The sequence below is a fragment of the Oncorhynchus keta genome, chromosome 35 (genome assembly GCF_023373465.1).
Source record: "Oncorhynchus keta strain PuntledgeMale-10-30-2019 chromosome 35, Oket_V2, whole genome shotgun sequence".
Classification (NCBI taxonomy): domain Eukaryota; kingdom Metazoa; phylum Chordata; class Actinopteri; order Salmoniformes; family Salmonidae; genus Oncorhynchus; species Oncorhynchus keta.
Genome location: NC_068455.1, coordinates 10,404,910 through 10,429,909, shown reverse-complemented (window position 1 = coordinate 10,429,909; position 25,000 = coordinate 10,404,910). Strand labels below are relative to the sequence as shown.

At 41.9% G+C, this 25,000-nt stretch overlaps 1 protein-coding gene across 3 annotated transcripts in view; it reads right to left on the bottom strand.

Annotated features, from left to right (window-relative positions):
- Window positions 1-25,000, bottom strand: part of LOC118368043 (neurexin-3a-like) — a 727,496-nt gene that overhangs the window by 420,033 nt on the left and 282,463 nt on the right. For 2 of the 3 annotated variants that reach the window (XM_052496442.1, XM_052496443.1), the window contains exons 9-14: window positions 21,699-21,725; window positions 17,226-17,345; window positions 16,569-16,689; window positions 15,435-15,695; window positions 8,329-8,519; window positions 7,763-7,936 (exon numbers count right to left, since the gene is read on the bottom strand). In XM_052496442.1, the coding sequence (XP_052352402.1) occupies window positions 7,763-7,936; window positions 8,329-8,519; window positions 15,435-15,695; window positions 16,569-16,689; window positions 17,226-17,345; window positions 21,699-21,725 (894 nt within the window). The remainder of the gene's footprint in view (window positions 1-7,762; window positions 7,937-8,328; window positions 8,520-15,434; window positions 15,696-16,568; window positions 16,690-17,225; window positions 17,346-21,698; window positions 21,726-25,000) is intronic. The other variant, XM_052496444.1, reaches the window with a different exon arrangement.

Genomic DNA, 25,000 nt, shown 5'->3' with positions numbered 1-25,000 from the left:
TTAGTGTGTGCGGACATTGAACAGGGTGCTGGATGTGTTTACAACATGGCTGGTTGATGAGAGACAACTGGTGGAGTCAGACAAACTAACTAGACTAGGGTCACGTACTGTCATATTGAGTGTCTCTAGAACTGTATTTACATGGTTATAACTGAGTAAAAACATGGTTATAAGTCAGTAATAACATGATAAGTACTTACTCTACACAGTGTACAGTGTTGGTCCATGTTGTTCAATAGAAGTTACAATGATTATAACACTTTTTTTTGGTTGTAAAGATTATGTGATGTTATTGAGAGTTTATTTAGCAACAGACAAATATGTTTGTCAAACCATAACCTTATCCAATATATACATACTGGATGTAACTACACATGGTAGTTCCGTTATGCCCGTTCATATCAGCCCCATGTGAACACACAGTTTTAGAGCCACCAGAAGTTAATATGAAGTGTGACCCGGGTGTAAGCTCTCCCATCCTCCCTTCCCCCAACCCCTTGCTCTGTCCTAGACCAGTCTACATACAGAGACACTGGAGAAGATGACCCAGTGCAAAAGAAAGAGGATCACGAGACAAAACATTTTATAGCAAAGTGGTGCACATAGGATATGTACTTTTGCTATATAAATGTTGGCCGTGGTGGTGTCCAGTTCAGTCCAGGGCTGTGTTTCATTCCAGAAAAGATGTTCCCTTACCCCTCTGTCCTCGTCCACTCCCCATTCACAGAACCGAGACAACTGTGTCAGTCCCTTTCCAGTTCTGTGAAAAGGGAGTAAGCGAGGGAATATCGGAGGCTACATCTGTGTGGAAGGAAACGTAGACCAAATGAGGACTTGAGACTCAACACCACCCAGACTCATCCCACGTTTTTAAGAGGAAGTGCAGTCTACTGTACAGCAGTGCAAAAACCCAATCTAGTAAAATATCAATATTCCCACCAGAAATGTAAAACCATGTGGGGAAAGATTTATGCAAGATAAAATTATTCACTTCCTGTTTGTTTCTTCTTCTACAGGTGCCAAAGTAACCTGAAATACATCCGTAATGTCATTACAATAATACAAGCCTGCAAGCGAAGAAGAGTGAAGAAGAGGTCAATGTTCCTGAACACTAAAGACACACTTTCATCTGTCCTGGTGGGACATGGGACATGCTTTATTAAGTTGGAAGAGATAGAGCTCTGCTGAACGTGCTCATCTAGCCAGACTGACATTCATCTACTGTGTGTGTGTGTGTGTGTGTGTGTGTGTGTGTGTGTGTGTGTGTGTGTGTGTGTGTGTGTGTGTGTGTGTGTGTTGTGTTTGTGTGTGCTTGTTCTGCTGAATGTGCTCATATAGCCAGACTGACATTCATCTACCGCGTGTGTGCGTGTGCGTGTGCGTGTCTGTGTGTGTGTCCGTGTTCTCTGTAGAATGTGCTACTGTATTCATCTTCCTGAGCATATTCCCACTCAGCTAAGTCAATAGATATCTCTTTCTTCATCTGGGTGGGAATCTTTATTTCTAAAATAAATAAGTCTTAAATCCCCTCGGAGTGGACTTTGGATATGGACATGAGAGCCATGACTTCTCTAGATCACCATCCATCAGTCTCCTGCACCGATGGCAGGCTACTCTCGCATTCTAATGAAACTGTCTGTCAAACTGTCGGAATCTCAAAATTAACTTAGGTCGACCGTCCTTTTAATTAGCGTACTAATCACACTGGCCTATCAGGGGGGCTTCCACACTCCAGGCCTAAAAGCATTTGAAGGGGGGATCGTGTGTGTGTGTGTATGCCTTTCAGGATGTGTGTGTGTGTGTGTGTGTGTGTGTGTGTGTGTGTGTGTGTGTGTGTGTGTGTGTGTGTGTGTGTGTGTGTGTGTGTGTGTGTGTGTGTGTGTGCATACGAAAAATCGACCCAATGTGCAAGACTTAGCAGATTCCTCAGCAACTCTGCCAAGACATTCACGGCCCGATACCGAAAGACAAGATCTGCAGACATAGAGTGTTTTCGGAGAGTATTCAGACCCTTTGACTTTTTCAACATTTTGTTACGTTACAGCCTTATTCTAAAATCAATCAAATAGTTTTTTCCCCTCACACAATACCCTATAATGACAAAGCAAAACCTGTTTTTTAGAAATGTTTGCAAATGTATTAAATATAAAATAAGTACGTTTTCAGACAATTTACTCAGTACTTTGTTGAAGCACCTTTTGCAGTGATTACAACCTCGAGTCTACAAGCTACGCCACAAGCTTGGCACACCTGTATTTGGGGAGTTTCTCCAATTCTTCTCTGCAGATCCTCTCAAGCTCTGTCAGGTTGGATGGGGAGATTCGCTGCACAGCTATTTTCAGGTCTCTCCAGAGATGTTCGATCAGGTTCAAGTCCGGGATCTGGCTGGGCCACTCAAGGAAATTCAGAGACTTGTCCTGAAGCCACTCCTGCGTTGTCTTGGCTGTGTTCTTAAGGTCGTTATCCTGTTGGAAGGTGAACCTTCTCCCCAGTCTGAGGTCCTGAGCCCTCTGGATCAGGTTTTCATCAGGGATCTCTCTGTACTTCGCTCGGTTCATCTTTGCCTCAATCATGACTATTCTCCCAGTCCTTGCCGCAGAAAAATATCCCCACAGCATGATGCTGCCACCACCATGCTTCACCGTAGGGATGCCAGGTTTCCTCCAGATGTGACGCTTGGCATTCAGGCCAAAGAGTTAAATCTTGGTTTCATCAGACCAGAGGATTATTGTTTCTCATGGTCTGAGAGTCTTTGCGTGCCTTTTGGCAAACTCCAAGCGGGCTGTCATGTGCCTTTTAATGAGGAGTGGTTTTAATCTCTCCACTCTAACATAAAGGCCTGATTGGTGGAATACTACAGAGATGGTTGCCCTTCTGTAAGGTTCTCCCATCCCCACAGAGGAACTCTAGAGCAATGTCAGAGTGACCATTGGGTTCTTGGTCATCTCCGAAACCAAGGCCCTTCTCCCCTCTATTGCTCAGTTTGGCTGGGCTGCAAACACTAGGAAGAGTCTTGGTGGTTCCAAACTTCTTTCATTTACGAATCATGGAAGTAACTTTGTTCTTAGGGACCTTCAATGTTACATAAATGTTTTGGTACCATTCCCCAGATCTGTGCCTCGGCACAATCCTGCCTCAGAGCTCTATGGACAATTCCTTCGAACTCATGGCTTGGTTTTTGCTCTGTCATGCACTATCAACTGTGGGACCTTATATAGACAGGTGTGTGCCTTTCCTAATCATGTCCAATCAACTGAATTTACCACAGGTGGACTCGAATCAAGTTGTAGAAACATTTCAAGGATGATCACTGGAAACAGGATACACCTGAGCTCAATTTAGAGTCTCATTCCAAACTTATATAAATAAGGTATTTCTGTTTTTTATTTTTAATACATTTGCAAACATTTCTAAAAACCTGTTTCGTTTTGTCATTATAGGGTATTGTGCGTAGATTGCTGAACATGTATATTTTTTAATCAATTTTAGAATAAGGCTGTAACGTAACAAAATGTGGAAAAGTCAAGGGTTCTGAATACTTTCTGAATGCTCTGTCATCATACAGGTGGCTAATGTTTATTCATGCAAAAGCTTTCCATCACAATCATTAGTCTGTCTCCTTCCCTGCACAACTGCCTGCCCGCCTGCCAGTCTTCTTCCCTGCCTGTCTCCTGCCTGCCTCTCTGACCGGCTGTCTGCCTCCCTACCTCCTACCTGCCTCTGCCCGCCCGCCCGCCTGCCTGCCTACCTGCCCACCTGCAGGCCTCCCGGCGAGGCAAAGCCAGGGTACGCCATAGGACTTGCAGCCCCTACCTACCATTCTCCCGAAGTGAACCATTTTATAACAAGCACATAGCCAGCTGCAAAAAAAAAATATTTCAATGCCTGGCGATGTTTGCTGTCTATTGTGCTTAAAGGTGACATCATCAAACATAGCTTGAAGACTTCCTGATTTACCGCCAACACTATCAGAGTTTAAATCAGCCAAGATTTCTATTGAATTTGCTCTGTTTGTGCCCTACCTTGAGGGCAAAATTCAGTTGTTGTATTCTGTAAGCAGGAAGTCACCCCACTCTGTACGATGATGTCATCTTGCTTAAGGTACCTTTAAGCCAAGGTATTTTTTTTCTTCTAGTGAGTGGTGACACATAACATTACAAGCTCAGAATGGAATTTGAACCTTCTACCTTGTAGGTCAGCTTTGGTGAAACGGACTTTGTTAGAGAAGAAGAACAGAAAGTGAAAAACGATAAAACAAAGTTAGTAGTTGGCCAATGATTGTCCGGTTAATAAAGCCAGCCCTTTACTAGCAGGGACATGCCCCCTTAACTTCTCTAAGGAAGGGGTCAGGGGTCAGGGCTATGCTACCATGACAACCAAAAATAAGGGACAGATGAAATAGATGGGGACAGTAGAGCGAAAACGCTGAAAATGGATATGAATGGGAGATGATGAACCTATGGAGACACACTGCATATGTGTTACTTCAACAAATGTATCAGCCTGGGCTCTGGACAATCGGTTTAGCTACATGTTAACCTGTTCAGTCATTACACATTATTCAGAAGCACTTTGTTAAAAACAGTCATATTTACGGAAATTCAACAAGAAATAACATACAGACATCTGCATATGAATTGGAATGTATTCAATCAATCTTAATTAGGTATTTATTTACATTAATTAAAAATTAATTAAAAATGTATTAGTCTACCCAAAGCATAATGGGACAATTGCTGCTCAAGAATGATCAGAACACAAAGGTTAGTATGAATATGTTTTATCATGAAGGGATGAGGACAAACGACACAAGATGATTCAAGGATGACGTCAGACACAAGGATAGACAGTGAAAACACATAACATTGTTTTATTAGACAGTTGACCTAGTGTTTCCCCCGGGCCTGCAGTTCAGTCCCCCAACTCTTCCATCCACCTATGAACTGAGGCAACGGCGCCATCTAGTGAGGGTTTTCCTCGATTACACTAATCTATGCCAAGTAGACCTGTTCCCTATTGACTAGTTACCACAGCCACAAAAAAAAGCTAAATTGACTATATAATTCAGGAAAACAAATGATTTAGCGTTTTGGTATTCATTTAAGGTGAGGTTCAGGCAAAAGGTTAGCAGTGTGGTTAAGGTAGCCTCTGCCGAGTCTCAAACTACCGGGAAACGGAATGAGAGCCTGTGAAGCAAATTCCGGTTTTGGAAAGGAGGCAAAACTCCTCCTCCACATTTACTGAATTGCTTGAACGGGGATCTAGTTTCAGTCGTTTCTTTTACACTTGTTAAAGAAGAGAAATTGTAGAAATATAAATCATCTTTAACTATAAATATGACTCTGGTTGTGGTAACTAGTGACAACCAACATGAAGTCCCACAAACTGGTGAGTTAAGGTAGTAAAGTTACAAACTAATCCGTGAACAGTGTACTTTTACATTAAATTACAACAGTCAGCAAAGATTAAGCTGTTTGAATCTGTTTGGATGTTTTGACCTTGTAGCCATTAGGTTGCTACTACTAAGTACTTCGGGACCATTAATGCTGTCTGTTTTTTTTTTCAACTTGAAACCTGGACTGTAAATTCGTAAATATTGTCATCACTGTGGGCCTACAATACTGTTAATAAAATCATTTATTTTTGATTACGCTACTCTGTCTGTTGTCCCACTGTGTGCTCAACGAACTAGGCAGCCATTAGTCTGGACAGTTCAATTCATACATTGGCAAATATTTGAGCAAAAAAAAATAAATGTGAACATACATTCTCATAACCGCTCACAGACAAACAAAATGACAAACAATAAGAAATGATATGAATGTGGTACAACTGACATGTCACACATACATCATGGTGTTTATACTGTAATCTGTAATGAGGGGGAAGATAGATATAGATAGATATACTCCACAATAGTCGTAATGTCAAGGTATATTAGGTTTATATTGCACCATTGTGTGGCTCTCGGATATGGTAATTTCCAAATAAGAAAACAAACGGAGATGTTAAAATTGAAAGCAGAACAAAGAAACAACATGTACATGATCAATGAAAACTGAGCAAAAACTATATTAACAAACAATTTTTTTTTTTTTTAAACGATCAAGGTGAAGAGCCAAGAGTGTTGGAGCAATAATTGTTAATTGGAATGATATTTGATGCTATAGTGTAAAAATATTTCAACAGGCCGTCGTCTCACTTAACTGATGTACACAGAATATTTGAGATAGTTTAGTGTCTAACGGAAACCTACGGACATTTCGTTTTGCGTACACAACGCCTACAAGCTCTTGTATCGTTTCTGACTGGAGCTTTCATATGTCTCCACATATAGATGTTACAATTCTTATTCTCTACAGTCGGGGCGGCAGGTAGCTGTGGTTAGAGAGTTGGGCCAGTAACCGCAAAGGTTGCTGGATTGAATCCCCGAGCTGAGAAAGTTTTTTAAAAATCTGTTTTTCTGAACAAGGCCATTTCAAACCCACTGTTCTCCTGGTAGGCTGTCATTGTAAATAAGAATTCGTCCTTAACTGTCTTGCCTAGCTAAATAAAAAATATGTAGTTGTATTGTTCTATTTCTATTTCTATTATCTGGGGCATATACTATGTTATATCAACATATAGCTAATTGTATTTATGATAAGTACTTATTATACAGAACAAAATACTAATTAAAACTCATAACAATTATGGTATATGCCCATACAATAACATGTTTAGTATACTGGTAGCTCCCTGTGATGTACCTACAGAAACACTCCTGTGCCAGCTGCCCAGATCTTTTAAAGATGTATGTTATGTCGTTCTGAAACATGACTGTAATTATGAATAATGATGAGCTCCTAAAACACCAATAGTTTTGATACTGTAGCGCTGCTTTGTGCTGTGCTGAAATGACATCATAAACGTGCGACCAATGTGGCTGATAAGAGCTGGGTCTGGGTTGCGGCTAGTTGGAGTACAGCTACGGACCAAAAGCTGCATGTTTGTGTCGCATCGGGGACAACTGTAGCATTTTAGATAACCCAAACCGTAACTCCTTTCCTGACCTTAACCTAATTCTCCTAACCTGCTACGTTAATTATCCTAACCTGCTGCGTTAATTCTCCTAACCTGCTACGTTAATTCTCCTAACCTGCTGCGTTAATTCTCCTAACCTGCTGCGTTAATTCTCCTAACCTGCTGCGTTAATTCTCCTAACCTGCTGCGTTAATTGTCCTAACCTGCTGCGTTAATTCTCCTAACCTGCTGCGTTAATTCTCCTAACCTGCTGCGTCAATTCTCCTAACCTGCTGCGTTAATTCTCCTAACCTGCTGCGTTAATTCTCCTAACCTGCTGCGTTAATTCTCCTAACCTGCTGCGTTAAATCAGTTCTGACCATAGCTGTACTCCGTCTAGCCAAAACCATGGGATTGGAGCTCAAGGTTGAAGTTGTCCCTCACCATAGATCAGATGTCCCAACTCCTTACTTTATAATTTAGGATGAATAAATACTATCTAAGGCACTGCATCTAAGTGCTAGAAGTGTCACTACAGATCCTGGTACGATTCCAGGCTGTATCACAACCGGCTGTGATTGGGAGTCCCATAGGATGGTGAGTGAGATGACCAGAAGGGTTAGTAGGATGGACGGGGGAGGGTAAGGAACGAGGGAGGTGAAGGTACTGTTGGAGAAAAGGAGAAAGAATGGGCTGCCTGAACTGTCCTTGTAGGTTGAGCTGAAGTCTGAGTCGGACATGGTTTTGAGGGAGGGCGTACCTTCGCATCCACGCTCGATCTGCCCGCTGCGGAACAGAGCGTCCTGGAGGAGGTCAGGGAGTCGGCCGTTGAGGTCCACTGAGGCCAGGCAGCCCTGGAAACCGTCCCTGGATGCCACCAGCTTGGGCAGGCTACCGTACATACCAGGGCCCAGCCCAGCGATAAACAGGTCACCTGGAGGGAGGAGGACACGGACACCGACATGTACTGACAGTCTAGCTTCATCACTAAGTACTTTATTTGACTGTTCTGGTGGTCAAATAAATGTTTTATAGTCCTGTATCTGTAAATGAATGTGATAGAAAACAATAACATGTAAAATACTCTAAGAATTCATCATAACCAAGCAAGGTGAACGTGTGTAACTCAAAACCAGAATAGTCCACTAAAGCCGTAGCTCTAGGACCTGGATATTCAGGTCTCAGGCAAGGTTAATCACAATCAACCTCTACCTGTCAGGTCACTGAACCACCTCTGTTATATAGTCTACCTGTCAGGTCAATAAACTCCCTCTGTTATATACTCTACCTGTCAGGTCAATAAACTCCCTCTGTTATATACTCTACCTTTCAGGTCGAGGTTCTTGGCTCCGTTGACTACCTGACTGGTTGCCTTGGCGTCCACCTTCAGAGTGTGAATGTTGCTGTTGTCACGAGTGATGACCACATTGTGCCACTGGTTGTCATGTAGAGCCCGGTCGCTGTTGCCCTTGATGACGTTGGGCCCATTGCCAAGATCAAACACATAGTGGATGTACCTGAGGGAGGTGAAAGGTTACCCTGGTCACTGAATAGAACAACTGTGGTACCGACAGGGGTGGTGCAGCAGGGGAGATCACCTCTAGGCATCTTGGCCTCTATGAGTGGAGTGGTTGGTCAATGATTAGAATATGTCAAAATGGTTACATTTATCCATTGTAGTTAAAAGTAATTTATCTAGAGAAACAGATGTCGGATCCTACAGATACAGATGTAAGGAGGTCATTCGGAACATTGCCAGCTTATGAAAATCATCCTCCTCTCTCGCTCAAAACTGAAAATCTAAAAACACAAACAGAATATGAATAACTGTCTTACTACTGCAATAGGCCTATATGTATTTTAACCGTAACATTAAAATGTACAAACAAATGTATCTGAAATACATCCAGAAAACATCAACAACAGTTGGTTTTTATAGTAATAATAACTTTAATAACACGATAGATGATAGATAAAACTATAGTCTAATGGAGCCTTTCAAAACTAATCACATATACAGGCCTATAATATCACATGTAAAGACAAGATGAAATTGAGAATGGCGCATGAAAGAGAACGACTCCGATTTTAAAGGCCAAAAACCACCTGTCAAAAAGAGATCACAGTAGCCCTATGTTATTAAAAATGGGAATGGAACGATGTCAGGTAGGCAAATAAAAGGAAAGATACCTCTGTTAGGAAAGATACCTGGGAGGTCACTAGGAAGGGAAGGATGGGGGAGGTATATACTCTACCTTTAGGGGGTAGGGAAAGATATGGAAAGATAGGGGGAGGTTAAATAGGGGACCTGTCAGGAAAGATAAAGGAAGGGAAAGATCTGTTATAGGAAGGGAAAAGATGTCAGGTCAGGGGAGGAAGGAAAGATCTGTTATATAGGAAACCTGTCAGGTCAGGGAACTCCCTCTGTTATATAGGTCTACCTAGGAAAGTCAGGGGAGGTGAACTCCCTCTGTTATATAGGAAAGATGTCAGGTCAGGAAAACTCCCTCTGTTATATACTAACCTAGGGGAGGTCAGGGAACTCCCTCTGGGATATAGGAAAGATGGGAGGTAGGGAGGTAGGAAAACTAGGGGAGTTAGGGAAAGTCTACCTGTCAGGTCAGGAAAACTATAAGGGGAGGATAGGGAAAGATGGGAGGTAGGGAACTCCCTCTGTTAGGGAAATATCGGGGAGGTAGGGAAAGATAGGGGAGGTAGGGAAAGACAGGGAGAGGTAGGGAAAGATCGGGGAGGTGAACTCCTCTCTGTTTCGGAAACTCCTCTGTTATAAAGATAGGTCAGGTCAGGGAAAGACTGTTTATAGGTAGGGAAAGATCGGTCAGGTCAGGGAAAGATCCTCTGTTATATAAAGACATGGAGAGGTAGGGAAAGTTCGGGAGGTAAGGGCTCCGTAGGGGGAGGTAGGGAAGACCTGACTGGAAAGACAGGGAGAGGTAGGGAACCTTCAGAGTGGAAAAATGTTGCTGTTGGAGAGGTGAGGGAACATTGTGCCACTGAATTAAAAGGAAATGTAGCGGGAGGTAGGAAAGATAAGGAGGAGGTTGATAAGGGGACGTTGGGCCCATTGCCAAGATCAAACACATAGTGGATGTACCTGAGGTAGGGAGGTGAAAGGTTACCCTGGTCACTGAATAGAACAACTGTGGTACCGATAGGGGGTGGTGCAGCAGGGGAGATCACCTCTAGGCATCTTGGCCTCTATGAGTGGAGTGGTTGGTCAATGATTAGAATATGTCAAAATGGTTACATTTATCCATTGTAGTTAAAAGTAATTTATCTAGAGATACAGATGTCGGATCCTACAGATACAGATGTCGGGGGGGGGGGGGTAGGGGAGGTAGGAACATTGCCAGCTTATGAAAATCATCCTCCCTCTCTCGCTTGCTGAAAATCTAAAAACACAAACAGAATATGAATAACTGTCTTACTACTGCAATAGGCCTATATGTATTTTAACCGTAACATTAAAATGTACAAACAAATGTATCTGAAATACATCCAGAAAACATCAACAGCAGTTGGTTTTTATAGTAATAATAACTTTAATAACACGATAGATGATGGTGTCCACTACAACATACAAGTGTATCCGAAATACAGCCTTACAGTAGACGACACCTAAAACTATAGTCTAATGGAGCCTTTCAAAACTAATCACATATACAGGCCTATAATATCACATGTAAAGACAAGATGAAATTGAGAATGGCGCATGAAAGAGAACGACTCCGATTTTAAAGGCCAAAAACCACCCCAAAAAGAGATCAACAGTAGCCTATATATTATTGAAAAATGGGAATGGAACGATAGGGGGAGGTAGGCAAATAAAAGGAAAGATAGGGGTCGGTGAGGAAAGATATGGGAGGTAGGGTAGGAAGGGAAGGATGGGGGAGGTAGAGAAAGGAAATTTAGGGGGGTAGGGAAAGATATGGAAAGATAGGGGGAGGAAAAATAGGGGGAGGTAGGGAAAGATAAGGGGAGGAAGGGAAAGATATGGGAGGTAGGGGAGGAAGGGAAAGATAGGGGAGGTAGGGGAGGAAGGGAAAGATAGGGGAGGTAGGGGAGGTAGGAAAGATAGGGGAGGTAGGGAAATATAAGGGGAGGAAGGGAAAGATCGGGGAGGTAGGGAAAGACAGGGAGAGGTAGGGAAAGATCGGGGAGGTAGGGAAAGATAGGGGGAGGTAGGGAAAGACAGGGAGAGGGTAGGGAAAGATCGGGGAGGTAGGGAAAGATCGGGGAGGTAGGGAAAGACAGGGAGAGGTAGGGAAAGATCGGGGAGGTAAGGAAGATAGGGGGAGGTAGGGAAAGACAGGGAGAGGTAGGGAAAGACAGGGAGAGGTAGGGAAAGATCGGGGAGGTAGGGAAAGACAGGGAGAGGTAGGGAGAGGTAGGGAAAGATCGGGAGGTAGGGAATTAAAAGGAAAAATAGCGGGAGGTAGGAAAAGATAAGGAGGAGGTAGGAAAAAGATAAGGAGGTAGGAAAAAAGAGGTAGGAAAGATAGGGAAAGTTAGGGAGTAGGGAAAGGGTAGGGTAAGATGGGGTTAGGGAGGAAGGTAAGGTAGGGAAAGGTAGGGGAGGTAGGGGAAAGGTAGGTGGATGTAGGGAAAGATAGGGAGGTAGGGAAAGTAGGGGAGGTAGGGGAAAGGTAGGGGAGGTAGGGAAAGGTAGGGAGGTAGGGAAAGGTAGGGAGGTAGGGAAAGGTAGGGGGTAGGGGAGGTAGGGAAAGGGAAGGGGGAGGTAGGGGAGGTAGGGAAGGGGTAGGGGAGGTAGGGAAAGGTAGGGGAGGTAGGGAAAGGTAGGGGAGGTAGGGAAAGGTAGGGGGAGGTAGGGAAAGGTAGGGGGAGGTAGGGAAAGGTAGGGGAGGTAGGGAAAGGTAGGGGAGGTAGGGAAAGGTAGGGGAGGGAGGGAAAGGTAGGGGAGGTAGGGAAAGGTAGGGGGAGGTAGGGAAAGGTAGGGGAGGTAGGGAAAGGTAGGGGAGGTAGGGGGAAAGGTAGGGGGAGGTAGGGAAAGGTAGGGGGGGAGGTAGGGAAAGGTAGGGGGAGGTAGGGAAAGGTAGGGGGAGGTAGGGAAAGGTAGGGGAGGTAGGGAAAGGTAAGGGGAGGTAGGGAAAGGTAGGGGGAGGTAGGGAAAGGTAGGGGGAGGTAGGGAAAGGTAGGGGAAGTAGGGAAAGGTAAGGTAGGGTAAATTGGTAGGGAAAGGTAGGGAGGTAGGGAAAGAAAGATAGGGGAGGTAGGGAAAGGTAGGGGGGTAGGAAAGGTAGGGGAGGTAGGGAAAGTAGGGGGGAGTAGGGGGAGGTAGGAAAGATAGGGGAGGGGAGGTAGGGAAAGGTAGGGGGAGGTAGGGAAAGGGGAGGTAGGGGAGGTAGGGGAAGGGAAAGATAGGGGGGGAGGTAGGGGGATAGTGGAGGTAGGAAAGATAGGGAGGTAGGGAAAGTTAGGGGGAGGTAGGGAAGGTAGGGAAAGATAGGGGAGGTAGGGGATAAGGAAAGATAGGGGAGGTAGGGAAAGTAGGGGGGTAGGGAAAGATAGGGGGTAAGGAAAGAGGGGGAGGTAAGGAAAGATAGGGGAGGTAGGGAAAGATAGGGGATGTAGGGAAAGATAGTGGATGTAGGGAAAGAGGGAGGTAGGGGAAAGGGGAGGTAGGGAGAAGGGAAGTAGGGAGATAGTAGGGGAAGGGAGGTAGGGGGAGGAAAGATAGGGGAGGTAGGGAAAAGGTAGATAGGAGGTAGGGGAGAAAGTAGTAGGGAAGGTAGGGTTAAGGAAAGTAGGGAGGTAGGGGAAGATAGGGAGGTAGGGAAAGATAGAAAGGAGGGAGGGAAAGGTAGGGGAGGTAGGGAGGGAGGTAGGAGGTAGGGAAAGGTAGGGGAGGGAAAGGTAGGGGGGAGGTAGGGAAAGTTAGGGGAGGTAGGGAATAGGAAGGAGGTAGGGGGAGGGGGAGGTAGGGAAAGATAAGGGAAAGATAGGGGGAGGTAGGGGGAGGGGTTAGGGGAGGTAGAAAGGTAGGGGAGGTAGGGAAAGGTAGGGGGAGGTAGGTAAAGATAAGGAAAGATAGGAGGATGAAGGGAAAGATCGGGGAGGTAGGGAAAGATAAGGGGAGGAAGGAAAGATAGGATGAGGTAGGGACAGATGGGGAGGTAGGGAAACGTAGGGGAGGTAGGCAAATAAACGGAAAGATAGGGGGGGGTAGTGAAAGATAGGGGAGGTAGGGGAGGAAGGGAAGGGGAGGAAGGGAATGATAGGGAGGTAGGGAAAGGAAGGGAAAGATAGGTGAGGAAGGGATAGATAGGGGAGGTATGGAAAGATAGGAGAGGTAGGGAAAGATAGGGGGAGGTAGGGGAAGATAGTGGAGGTAGGGAAAGATAGGGGAGGTAGGGAAAGATAGGGGAGGTAGGAGAGAAAGGGGAAGGTAGGGAGAGATAGGGAAAGTTAGTGAGAGGGAGGGAAATATAAGGAAAGTTAGGGTGAGGTAGGGAAAGAAAGGGGAGGTAGGGAAAAATAGGGGGAGTTAAGGAAAAATAGGGGGAGTTAAGGAAAGATAGGGGAGGTAGGGAAAGATAGGGGATGTAGGGAAAGATAGTGGATGTAGGGTAAGATTGGGGAGTTAGGGAAAGATAGTGGATGTAGGGTAAGATAGGGGAGTTAGGGAAAGATAGGGGATGTAGGGAAAGATAGTGGATGTAGGGTAAGATTGGGGAGTTAGGGAAAGATAGTGGATGTAGGGAAAGATAGGGGAGTTAGGGAAGGATTGTGGATGTAGGGTAAGATTGGGGAGTTAGGGAAAGATAGTGGATGTAGGGTAAGATAGGGGAGGTAGGGAAAGATAGGGGATGTAGGGTAAGATTGGGGAGTTAGGGAAAGATAGTGGATGTAGGGTAAGATAGGGGGAGGTAGGGAAAGATAGGGGGAGGAAGGGAAAGATAGGGGAGGTAGGGAAAGATAGGGGATGTAGGGAAAGATAGTGGATGTAGGGTAAGATTGGGGAGTTAGGGAAAGATAGTGGATGTAGGGTAAGATAGGGGAGTTAGGGAAAGATAGGGGATGTAGGGAAAGATAGTGGATGTAGGGTAAGATTGGGGAGTTAGGGAAAGATAGTGGATGTATGGAAAGATAGGGGAGTTAGGGAAAGATAGTGGATGTAGGGTAAGATTGGGGAGTTAGGGAAAGATAGTGGATGTAGGGTAAGATAGGGGGAGGTAGGGAATATAGGGGAGGTAGTGCGTAGGTGTGGGGAGATAGTGGCAGGTAGGGGTCAAAGGGCAGTGGGGTTGACTCCTGCTCATATATGTGCCGGGGTCAGCCACTGGACCAATACAGGCCCTGAGGCCCATCTTTCCATTTATACTGCCTATTGGAAGGCACAACAAATTGTCAAAGACTTTAGTCACCCAAGTCAAGACTGTCAAGAACCCTCTTGTTTTTACACTTCCTCGACTAACGTGTACCTCCTCACATTTGCACTTTCTTCCACTGCAAACCTACCATTCCAGTGTTTTACTTGCTATATTGTATTTACTTTGCCACCATGGTCTTTTTTTTGCCTTTACCTCCCTTATCTCACCTCATTTGCTCACCTCATATATAGACTTGTTTATACTGTATTATTGACTGTATGTTTGTTTTCCTCCATGTGTAACTCTGTGTCGTTGTATGTGTCGAACTGCTTTGCTTTATCTTGGCCGGGTCGCAATTGTAAATGAGAACTTGTTCTCAACTTGCCTACCTGGTTAAATAAAGGTTAAATAAAATAAATAAATAAATAAAACATTGACCCGGTATCGGTATCCCCTTTATCTAGCCTTATTATTGTTATTTAATTTTATTGTGTTACTTTTTATTTCATTTTTTACTTTAGTTTATTTAGTCAATATTTTCATAACTCTATTTCTTGAACTGTATTTGGTGCATGCAACAAATAAAATTAGATTTAATTTGCATATGAAATAAAACAACTGATAAAAATAAATAAAAAAAATCCCTAACGAGAAACACATCTAACCCCTAAATGTCAATTTATTAAAGTCCACATATGCATTTACACAAGACACTGTGGCCTGCACTTAGCCTGCACATATCCTACATAAGCTACTTGAACTGGCGCCCAGTGGCCCTGCAGTCTAAGGTACAATGTAGGTATGGTACTGCATTAAATTCAAACACCTCTTCCAGTTGACACTCATGGTGATTCTACATATCTCTTCAGGCATTCAAATTCTCCTGCTGGCGGATTATTTTCCTCCTGCAGCAAAATGGGTCAAATTAAGATCCGACTTCTGTATTCGTTAAAGTCACTTACTGTGGTGACAATATGCTTCTGTGATACCATCCCTGTGTACCTATTGTCTTTCATAGTGGTGCCAGAACAAAAGGAAAGTCAACAAGGAAAGTCTAACACCAGGCGGGATCCCACTCACCCTTTAACCAGCTCCACAGCGATGAAGTCGTTGCCGTCTCCACTGTTGAACAGTATGAATCCGTCGGGCGAGGTGGTTTTGAACTGAAAGAAGAGGTGCATGGTGGTGTAGGCCTGCAGGGTGGCCAGGCTCAGGTAGCTGCTCTTAGACTTGAAGGTCACGGGGTCAGCGATGATGGAGCGCATGCCAAAGCGGGCGTTGAGCTCACAGAAGTCGATGTCTCCGTTCTTACAGAGATCTATATACAGCATACCGTTGAACCTGGAGTAAGTAGAGTGGGGAATAAATATATTATCTGATGCATGTAAACAGAGAAACCCCTATCTTGTTCACAGGAAGGGACCTGTCGTTCGCTAGAGACAAAGTCATCAACAACACCTGCTGAAGTAAAGCCAAACATAACAGCCATGAGACATGATTTAGATAGGCTTTCTCCAGAACAGATATCATTTCAACAACATCAACATATTCCATCGGATGGCATAGTTGTCACATTCAAATCTTCTTGCATTTCCTGTAAAGCGTCTGTAAACTGTTGTGTCTTTCTGGGTGAAATAAAGATTCTAACATTATTTAGCAGAAATAATATAACAAAGTATATAACAAAGAATATAACAAAGAATATGACAAAGTATATAACAAAGAATATAACAAAGAATATAACAAAGAATATAACAAAGAATATAACAAAGAATATAACAAAGAATATAACAAAGAATATAACAAAGAATATGACAAAGTATATAACAAAGAATATAACAAAGAATATAACAAAGAATATGACAAAGTATATAACAACGTACAGTGGGGCAAAAATAGTATTTAGTCAGCCACCAATTGTCCAAGTTCTCCCACTTAAAAAGATGAGAGAGGCCTGTCAATTTTCATCATAGGTACACTTCAACTATGACAGACAAAATGAGAAAAAAAATCCAGAAAATCACATTGTAGGATTTTTTATGAATTTATTTGCAAATTATGGTGGAAAATAAGTATTTAAAACAAATTATATGACAAAGTATATGACAAAGTATAAAACAAAGTATATAACAGAGTATGTGATAAAGTATATAACAAAGTATATAACAAAGTATGTAACAAAGTATATAACAAAGAATATGGGCAAAGAGGAACCTGAGACTCTGTAGGTGTCCAATGAAGCTAGAGGGGATGGTCGAGACGAAGCGCCTCTCCGTCATGATGCCCGTCTCGATGTTGTGGAACTCCAAACGGGTGTGGTCGCCCGCCATCTGGCCTGGAGTAGAGGATGGAGTGGAATGAAAGAAAACAAGATAGAAAAGAAAAAGAAACACTGTCTGATACTAAAACACAAAGGGCTGAATTTAAATAGGTGGTGAATATTGGACAGTACAATATGGTTCAATACAACATAATACTACAAATTAATTAACTTCAGCAAGAACAATTCTGGCCTATTAATTGATGTCAACAGTTTATAGTCACCATTCTCAAATAATTATTAAAAATAGCATAAGAAAACACTGAAAGGATAGTTCATCTTAATTAGCAAATGTTGTAATTCATGTCATCCTTAAACTGTGCCAGAACACCTTTACATGTCACCAATACAATCAGTGGCAGATGAGGGACTTTTTCTCCAGGTTTGGGGTCACTTCCATTTCAATTAAGGAAGTAGATTGAACTTCCAATTCTCTTCCATGCTTTTCAATTAGGTGAATTTTGAATTGGAATCTGCTTAACTTTCTGAATCGACTGGAGTTGAAATGAAGTGGACCCCTTATTTCTCTCAGACTGTAGATGATATAATACCTTCTGCTATGTCATCATCCACCATGAGCGTGTAGGTTTTTCCCCGGCGGACCACGCGCACCGTATGCCACTCATTATCATTGAGTTTTTGCCCAGCATACAGGGTCTCGGGTCCCTTGCCTGAGAACGATGGTTGGTCACAAAGTTAAAGTCATCCTGCATCACCAACCAAGCCTTTGCTTTCCACTTTCCCATAAGGGGCTGTTACATCGGGCCTTTTTCAATAGAGGAGGCGATATAATGAGCTTATTTATAACCACACAAAGAAGCAGGGTAATTGGAGGCGTATACTGCAGATGATGATAGCAGAGCAGCTTGACATGTCAAACTGACTTGTCTTCTGATTCATTTACATTTGGGATCATTTGAGCATCTTATTTTTCGTCACTTTTAAAATTGCATACTGTGGAAAGCAAAGGTTTGGTTATATTTAGGAAATACATAATTCAGTTACTGTTTTAAAAAGTAATAACGAATACTTTTCTTCGAAAACAATATTTCTTCAATCATGACTGCACACTGGACTAGCACCTTGATTGCGAAAATGTACGATTTTAAATATGTATTGAGCAGAAAAACACTGCAGTCAATGCAACAATTACTCAGCTTTTACTCATCATAGCGACTCGAAATCCCTTCCATTATTCCAAATCAGTGTGTGTGTGTGTGTGTGTGTGTGTGTGTGTGTGTGTGTGTGTGTGTGTGTGTGTGTGTGTGTGTGTGTGTGTGTGTGTGTGTGTGTGTTCTCACCCTGTCATGGGTGTGTGTGCTGTTCATTTGAAGTCAGCACAAACAGAGTATGCCAGATAGAAGCAGACGAGCACAGAGCCCCTGGAGGGATGCTGTATTGATTTGGACAGTTTCTTGTTTCCTTCTGCTGTCAGTTGGCAGTGTTAAAACCTTGCTTTTTTTTGTTTTGCAAGCTGCAGATATTGGGTCCAGTATTGGTGGGGTATGGTCATTATTTTAGTCTATTTTAGTCTTCACATTATTTTCACTAAAGCACGTAATATTCCTCATAACTAAGACATACTTTACTGTATGGCTCTTTAATAACAAAGGCTATTTGAGACCAGCCTGATGTTATCTATTGTTTGTCCTGAAATGCCATAGCTATTTCCTTGATTAATTAGCTCCAGACATTATAGGTAGAGCCTGACCGATATGGGATTTTGGGATCCGATTCCGATATTAGAGTAAAAAATATTCACTGTTAACCGATATATCTGCCAATATTTGTATAATTGTAGCTGTAAGGAAAAAATATATGTATTCATTTTCTGAATGTATTGTGCTTTAAAACAGCCCCACAAAGATTCTAAGAAAGCTGATTTCTTACACTTGAGGAAAGAACATTAATTCAAGAATTTAGGAACACCAGAAAGACTATATATTTTTAGAAAAAAAACTGTCTAGTAAGAGGGATGGTAAACTGCAATGATTCCAGCAATTTGTTGGGGCCTAGGCTCTGAAGAATCAGCTGCCTCATGCTAACCAGGTGGAAATAAACTACATGGGACACATGTTCAAGGTATTTAGCTGTGTTTTCATCGATTGTAGGGCTGTAGCCACTGAATTCTGTCACTTGAAAGGAGAGATATAGTAGGATAGTTAGGACGTCCGTACAAATGGTTCGGGTTAGGTTACGGTTAGGTTACGGTTAGGTTACGGTTAGGTTCGGGTTAGGTTACGGTTAGGTTTGGGTTAGGTTCGGGTTAGGTTACGGTTAGGTTACGGTTAGGTTACGGTTAGGTTCGGGTTAGGTTACGGTTAGGTTTGGGTTAGGTTCGGGTTAGGTTACGGTTAGGTTACGGTTAGGTTACGGTTAGGTTCGGGTTAGGTTACGGTTAGGTTACGGTTAGGTTCGGGATAGTTTCGGGTTAGGTTCAGGTTAGCATAGGAACGTCCCAAGGATCCCTGATAGCACTATTTCTCAGTGAACGGCATCAAGTACTCTCACACAGCTAGTTAGCTGGCTAGCTAGAGAGGAAGAGAGAGGCCTACATTTCCAGAAAATCTATCTCCCTCCAGCAGTTGGCATTTTTTCATTGTTTTGCCCACCAAGCAATGAGTTTATATGGAAGTCAATGAGAGAGTGTCAAATTTGGTCGACCAAAAAATGGGTGCCTAATTTGCTACATGAGGTTTATTTGATCAAATATAAGTATCATAATGCATAGGTTGTCAGGAGTGTACCAATATACTTTATATCGGAGTTGTCTCGAGATGGCTATGCATATTCATGGAATGAGGCTAGTAGTATAGCATTTCTTTCCATTGAATACAGGCGATTGAAGTCACCCACCCTCATCAATTACTTTTTTTTTTAAATATTACAATAATGAGATGCATCCACCAATCCAAAGAAAGGATAGGCGGGAGCTAGGCAGCCCGCTGTGGTGCTATGTGGACAATGACACCAATTGTCAGGGCAGAGAGACATGAATCTTGTCAGTATATCCATAATTCTCGGCCAGCACTCATCATGGAAATGTGGGTGGTCATCGGCCGAAACGTGAATTTGGACCAGTCCCTATGAAGTGACAATGAACCAATACATCAGAACGTAGCTTTGTAACCGGCAAAGTTTTTTTAGCGTCTCCTCAAAAAACATTTGAATGACATAGAGGAACATCCTTCACAAAGACTAAATATAACACGCCAGATGTTGCTGGCTTCACTAAAAGGCTGTAAAGTTAACATTACCATAGAGTTGGACACTCTTAGCACCGCATTTGGGCATAACATCCATTGTTTGTCACGACACCCAACTCCCTACCATGACACTTCAACCTAACAGTATAGGTTTACTTGGTGTAACGCGTGAAGGAAAGATGGGTCTATAGCCCAGTAAAGAGCTACGAATGAATAATATGCGTAAAATCAAATCCTGTGAATGTCACGTCCTGACCTTAGTTCCTTTTTCATGTCTCTATTTTGGTTTGGTCAGGGCGAGTTGGGGTGGGCATTCTATGTGTTTTTTCTATGTTTTCTATTTCTATGTGTTTGGCCTGGTATGGTTCCCAATCAGAGGCAGCTGTCAATCGTTGTCGCTGATTGAGAACCATACGTAGGTACCCTTTTCCCCACCTGTGTTTTGTGGGTAATTATTTTTCCACGTGTGTTTGTTTGTGTGTGTGTGTGTGTGTACGTACGTGTGTGTGTGTGTGTGTGTGTGTGTGTGTGTGTGTGTGTGTGTGTGTGTGTGTGTGTGTGTGTGTGTGTGTGTGTGTGTGTGTGTGTGTGTGTGTGTGTGTGTGTGTGTGTGTGTGTGTGTGTGTGTGTGTGTGCACCTCGGTTGCGTCACGGTCTTTGCTGTTTACCTGTTTGTTTTTTGGTTATTTCACTTTATTCATTAAAAGATGTGGAACTACAAGCACGCTGCGCCTTGGTTGATTTATGACAGGGAGTTTGAGGATAGTGAGCGCGACAGTGAAGAACTTATTTATTTTCCAATCATTTTTTCTTCATCTTATATTTATTATTTTCAATGGATTAAACAGTGATACAAATACATTGGTCAGAGGCCAATATCGTCCGACATTAATGGCCAATAGAATAATATTAATCATATCTGTCACTCACACATGCACACACACACACACATCCTGTACACTGAAGGTTTCCGAGCCCTAATCACGAGTAAAAGCAGTTATTGTTGACTGTACTACGACCCAAAATCCCTATTCTAATGTCAAATCGAAGCTCATACTTAGAGGCTAAAACATTTAGATGCAAACAAATCTCACCAAATTTACAATCTAACACAAATCCTACAGTAACCATGGACTCTTGAATTGTGGCATTTCACATGGATAGGACCTACACTGTATGAATAACGTCTCTATTGACTGTATCTCGTTATCATGTTGTATAATGGGGTTACTTCTACTAAACAGGTGTTCTCCATTGTTCACCTATGATGAAGCTTTGTTTGCATGTAACCATTTTTTTTTACATTTAGTTAAGTAATAGGTGGTGATTTCTTCATCTCAACTTTGCGACAAAAAAAACAAAATGCTAAATAACCTATCTGCCATTTAAAAGAAAACATATAGAGATTATAAAAAGGGTTATATAATTATAAGTCTCTAAACAGGGAAAGCATATTGTTTAAACATTTTTTTAAACCAAACTTTTATTACAGTGAAACTACTTATGACTAAAATACATTGATACAAAGCAATCTGTCACAGGACCCTATAACATGAAATGTTTTATTTAAGAAAATATCGCCTTAAATAAAACCCCAAAACCTAAAGAGATGAACAAATCACCACCTTGTCTGTTTTCTAGTTTGGATGTTTGTGTTGTCAATAGTCTACTGATGGTCTGACCAGTTGAACAGACAGACACACCCATTAGCCATTCTCCAACCAACACTATAAAGAAGACAAACTTCAAATAACACTTTCCTTTAAATAGCAGAGTATCATAATACAAGAGCAAAATGAAACTTGAGTGTTAACTTACTGGAAGTACAGTTTATCCTGACACAGTCTAGATGGGGAAGAATAAATGACAGATGAAATTGCATCCTTCAAGGTTATAGCTGCAGACATCCAACAACAAGAATTCCACCCTTCCGGGGACGTCCACATGCAGAGAGGCGGCCATTTTGTAAAAGGGGAGGGGTCTCTATACATTCTTAGGTGTTAGACTGTTAGCTTACATTACACATTGCTGGCTTGAATTGTACAAGTTTGACTCCAGTTGCAATATGATTGTAAAACTAGTCATGTACTAGGTAGATTTAATATGTTCACAAATGTCAAATTCTTGGTCCATATACAAAAATAGTTATGGATTTATATGGTCATTAGTTGAGTGTTGTGTGGTAAAATGTACATAGCACTTTTGCAGCACTTGTTACAGTCATGAAATTAACTGAGTTCTGTCACCACTACTATAACACTTAGATTATACACATGTCATTTATTTAAAGACGCATAACAAGGACACTGGCTGTCAACATTTTGAAAATGGCCGCTTTTATTTGACCAACCACATAGATTCTTCATCCCAGCACAGACTTTCATTTTGGAGGAGTTTCCTTTATTTTTAAGCTCAAAGTCTACAACTCCAAAGCCTTCACACCAACCTGTTGACTAAACAGACTATTAAAATCATATGTCTGATATTAGCAAAAAGTGGTGTTAGATTTTCATTATGGAGCCACGGATCTTTGAAACCCAGTGAAATGCTGTTAGAATTGACACTGGAAGTACATAGCAAACAAAAATCATATTTGCAATTTGAGATAGTGAATATCAATATGAAAAGGTGAATTGATTAGTGAAAGACAATTGACTCCTTCACTGACAAAAGTGAAGTTGTACAGGTTTATAGGGCTGCCATTTTGAGGTGGCCTTTGGGATCCTACGATGGACCTTCTGGGTGTGTCACCATGTGGCTGGTGGGTTTCATGTGTCGTCAACCGCAACAGAAAAGTGGGAGCGAACAGCCGCGATCCAATCAGCACCAGAACCATGCAGAGGCATAAGACCCTTGTATCTAACAGCACAGGATAGAGACTGTAGAAATATATGTTGTTTCTATGAAATTATGTATCATATGAGTTTAGATAAAACGCATAAGGAATATCTACCTCTTCAACACTTAAATGTGGATATGTGATGCTCGTTATTGACATTGCACTTCATACAAAAAGGCTAATTGCGTAGAGTCATTTTGTGCAAGCAAATAATGGTAGTTTCATTGCACTTGTATATAGGTAAAAGTACAACTTATTGAACAACTTCAATAAGTAACATAGCCTATCAATACTACTGTACCTATTATAATGACTACAAACTATTATGAAAAATATCCAGCTTTAATGAAGCTTTATTCAATCTTAAGGATAAAATGTGTAAATACAGGTCATGTAAACCAGTGTTTCTTTCCTTTATGCAACACAGTGGTGTTGGTTGTCTGAGGGGGGGGCAGCCAGCTGCAGGTTTGGCTGGGCTCTGTTCTCGGGCTGTTCGCCTGACGGGCCGCAGGCTTAAGGCCTTTGAAGGGGTGAATACCATCTTTTGACAAAGCATGATGGGAAATGGAGTTGTTCGCAGAGAGTGTATATAGTATGAGTGCACCATAAACAGAGAAAAGGAGAACAAATACAAAATCAAAAGTCAAGAAGTTACAACTTGATGACAAGAAGATGATGTTAGTGGAAAATGTAAAGTAGAGCTTTTTGTTTCTCAATTTCCTCTAAGTGAGAATGAGTTGGAGGCCTCAGAATCCTTCAGTTCTGCTGGCGGACTGAATGAGTGTTCTCCTATACTCCCTTTGAAGACATTTGCTTGACAAACTAGAAAACAGCTACAATAGTAACATTTGTCCATTTTGATACGCCGGCTCCAGTATACACTACCTCAAAATAGTCAGAAATAATCTAAAATGTTGTCATAATATATGCACAAATTTTTCCAAACTGTTTATTCTGGGAAAGTCACAGCATTTTACAATGCTAACAAAGACATATTATATACATTATATTATAATAGTAAAAGTGTTCTGTTTAGCAATAGTATTAAGTTTAGCAATAATGTTCTGTTTCGTGGTAATGTTCTGTTTAGTGGTAATGTTCTGTTTAGTGGTAGTGTTCTGTTTAGTGGTAGTGTTCTGTTTAGTGGTAGTGTCCTGTTTAGTGGTAGTGTTCTGTTTAGTGGTAGTGTTCTGTTTAGTGGTAGTGTCCTGTTTAGTGGTAGTGTCCTGTTTAGTGGTAGTGTTCTGTTTAGTGGTAGTGTTCTGTTTAGTGGTAGTGTTCTGTTTAGTGGTAGTGTTCTGTTTAGTGGTAGTGTCCTGTTTAGTGGTAATGTTCTGTTTAGTGGTAGTGTTCTGTTTAGTGGTAGTGTTCTGTTTAGTGGTAGTGTTCTGTTTAGTGGTAGTGTTCTGTTTAGTGGTAGTGTTCTGTTTAGTGGTAGTGTTCTGTTTAGTGGTAGTGTTCTGTTTAGTGGTAGTGTTTAGTGGTAGTGTTCTGTTTAGTGGTAGTGTTCTGTTTAGTGGTAGTGTTCTGTTTAGTGGTAGTGTTCTGTTTAGTGGTAGTGTTCTGTTTAGTGGTAGTGTTCTGTTTAGTGGTAGTGTTCTGTTTAGTGGTAGTGTTCTGTTTAGTGGTAGTGTTCTGTTTAGTGGTAGTGTTCTGTTTAGTGGTAGTGTTCTGTTTAGTGGTAGTGTTCTGTTTAGTGGTAGTGTTCTGTTTAGTGGTAGTGTTCTGTTTAGTGGTAGTGTTATGTTTAGTGGTAGTGTTCTGTTTAGTGGTAGTGTTCTGTTTAGTGGTAGTGTTCTGTTTAGTGGTAGTGTTCTGTTTAGTGGTAGTGTTCTGTTTAGTGGTAGTGTTCTGTTTAGTGGTAGTGTTATCTTTAGTGGTAGTGTTCTGTTTAGCATTAGTGTTCTGTTTAGTGGTAGTGTTCTGTTTAGTGGTAGTGTTCTGTTTAGCATTAGTGTTCTGTTTAGTGGTAGTGTTCTGTTTAGTGGTAGTCTTCTGTTTAGTGGTAGTGTTATCTTTAGTGGTAGTGTTATGTTTAGCATTAGTGTTCTGTTTAGTGGTAGTGTTCTGTTCGGACTAAATAACATGCTATGTTAGGTCTATATAAAATGCTATATTAGGACTATATAAAATGCTATGTTAGGACTGTATAAAATGCTATGTTAGGACTATATAAAATGCTATGTCAGGACTATGAATATGCTATGTTAGGACTATATAAAATGCTATGTCAGGACTATGAAAATGCTATGTTAGGACTATATAAAATGCTATGTTAGGA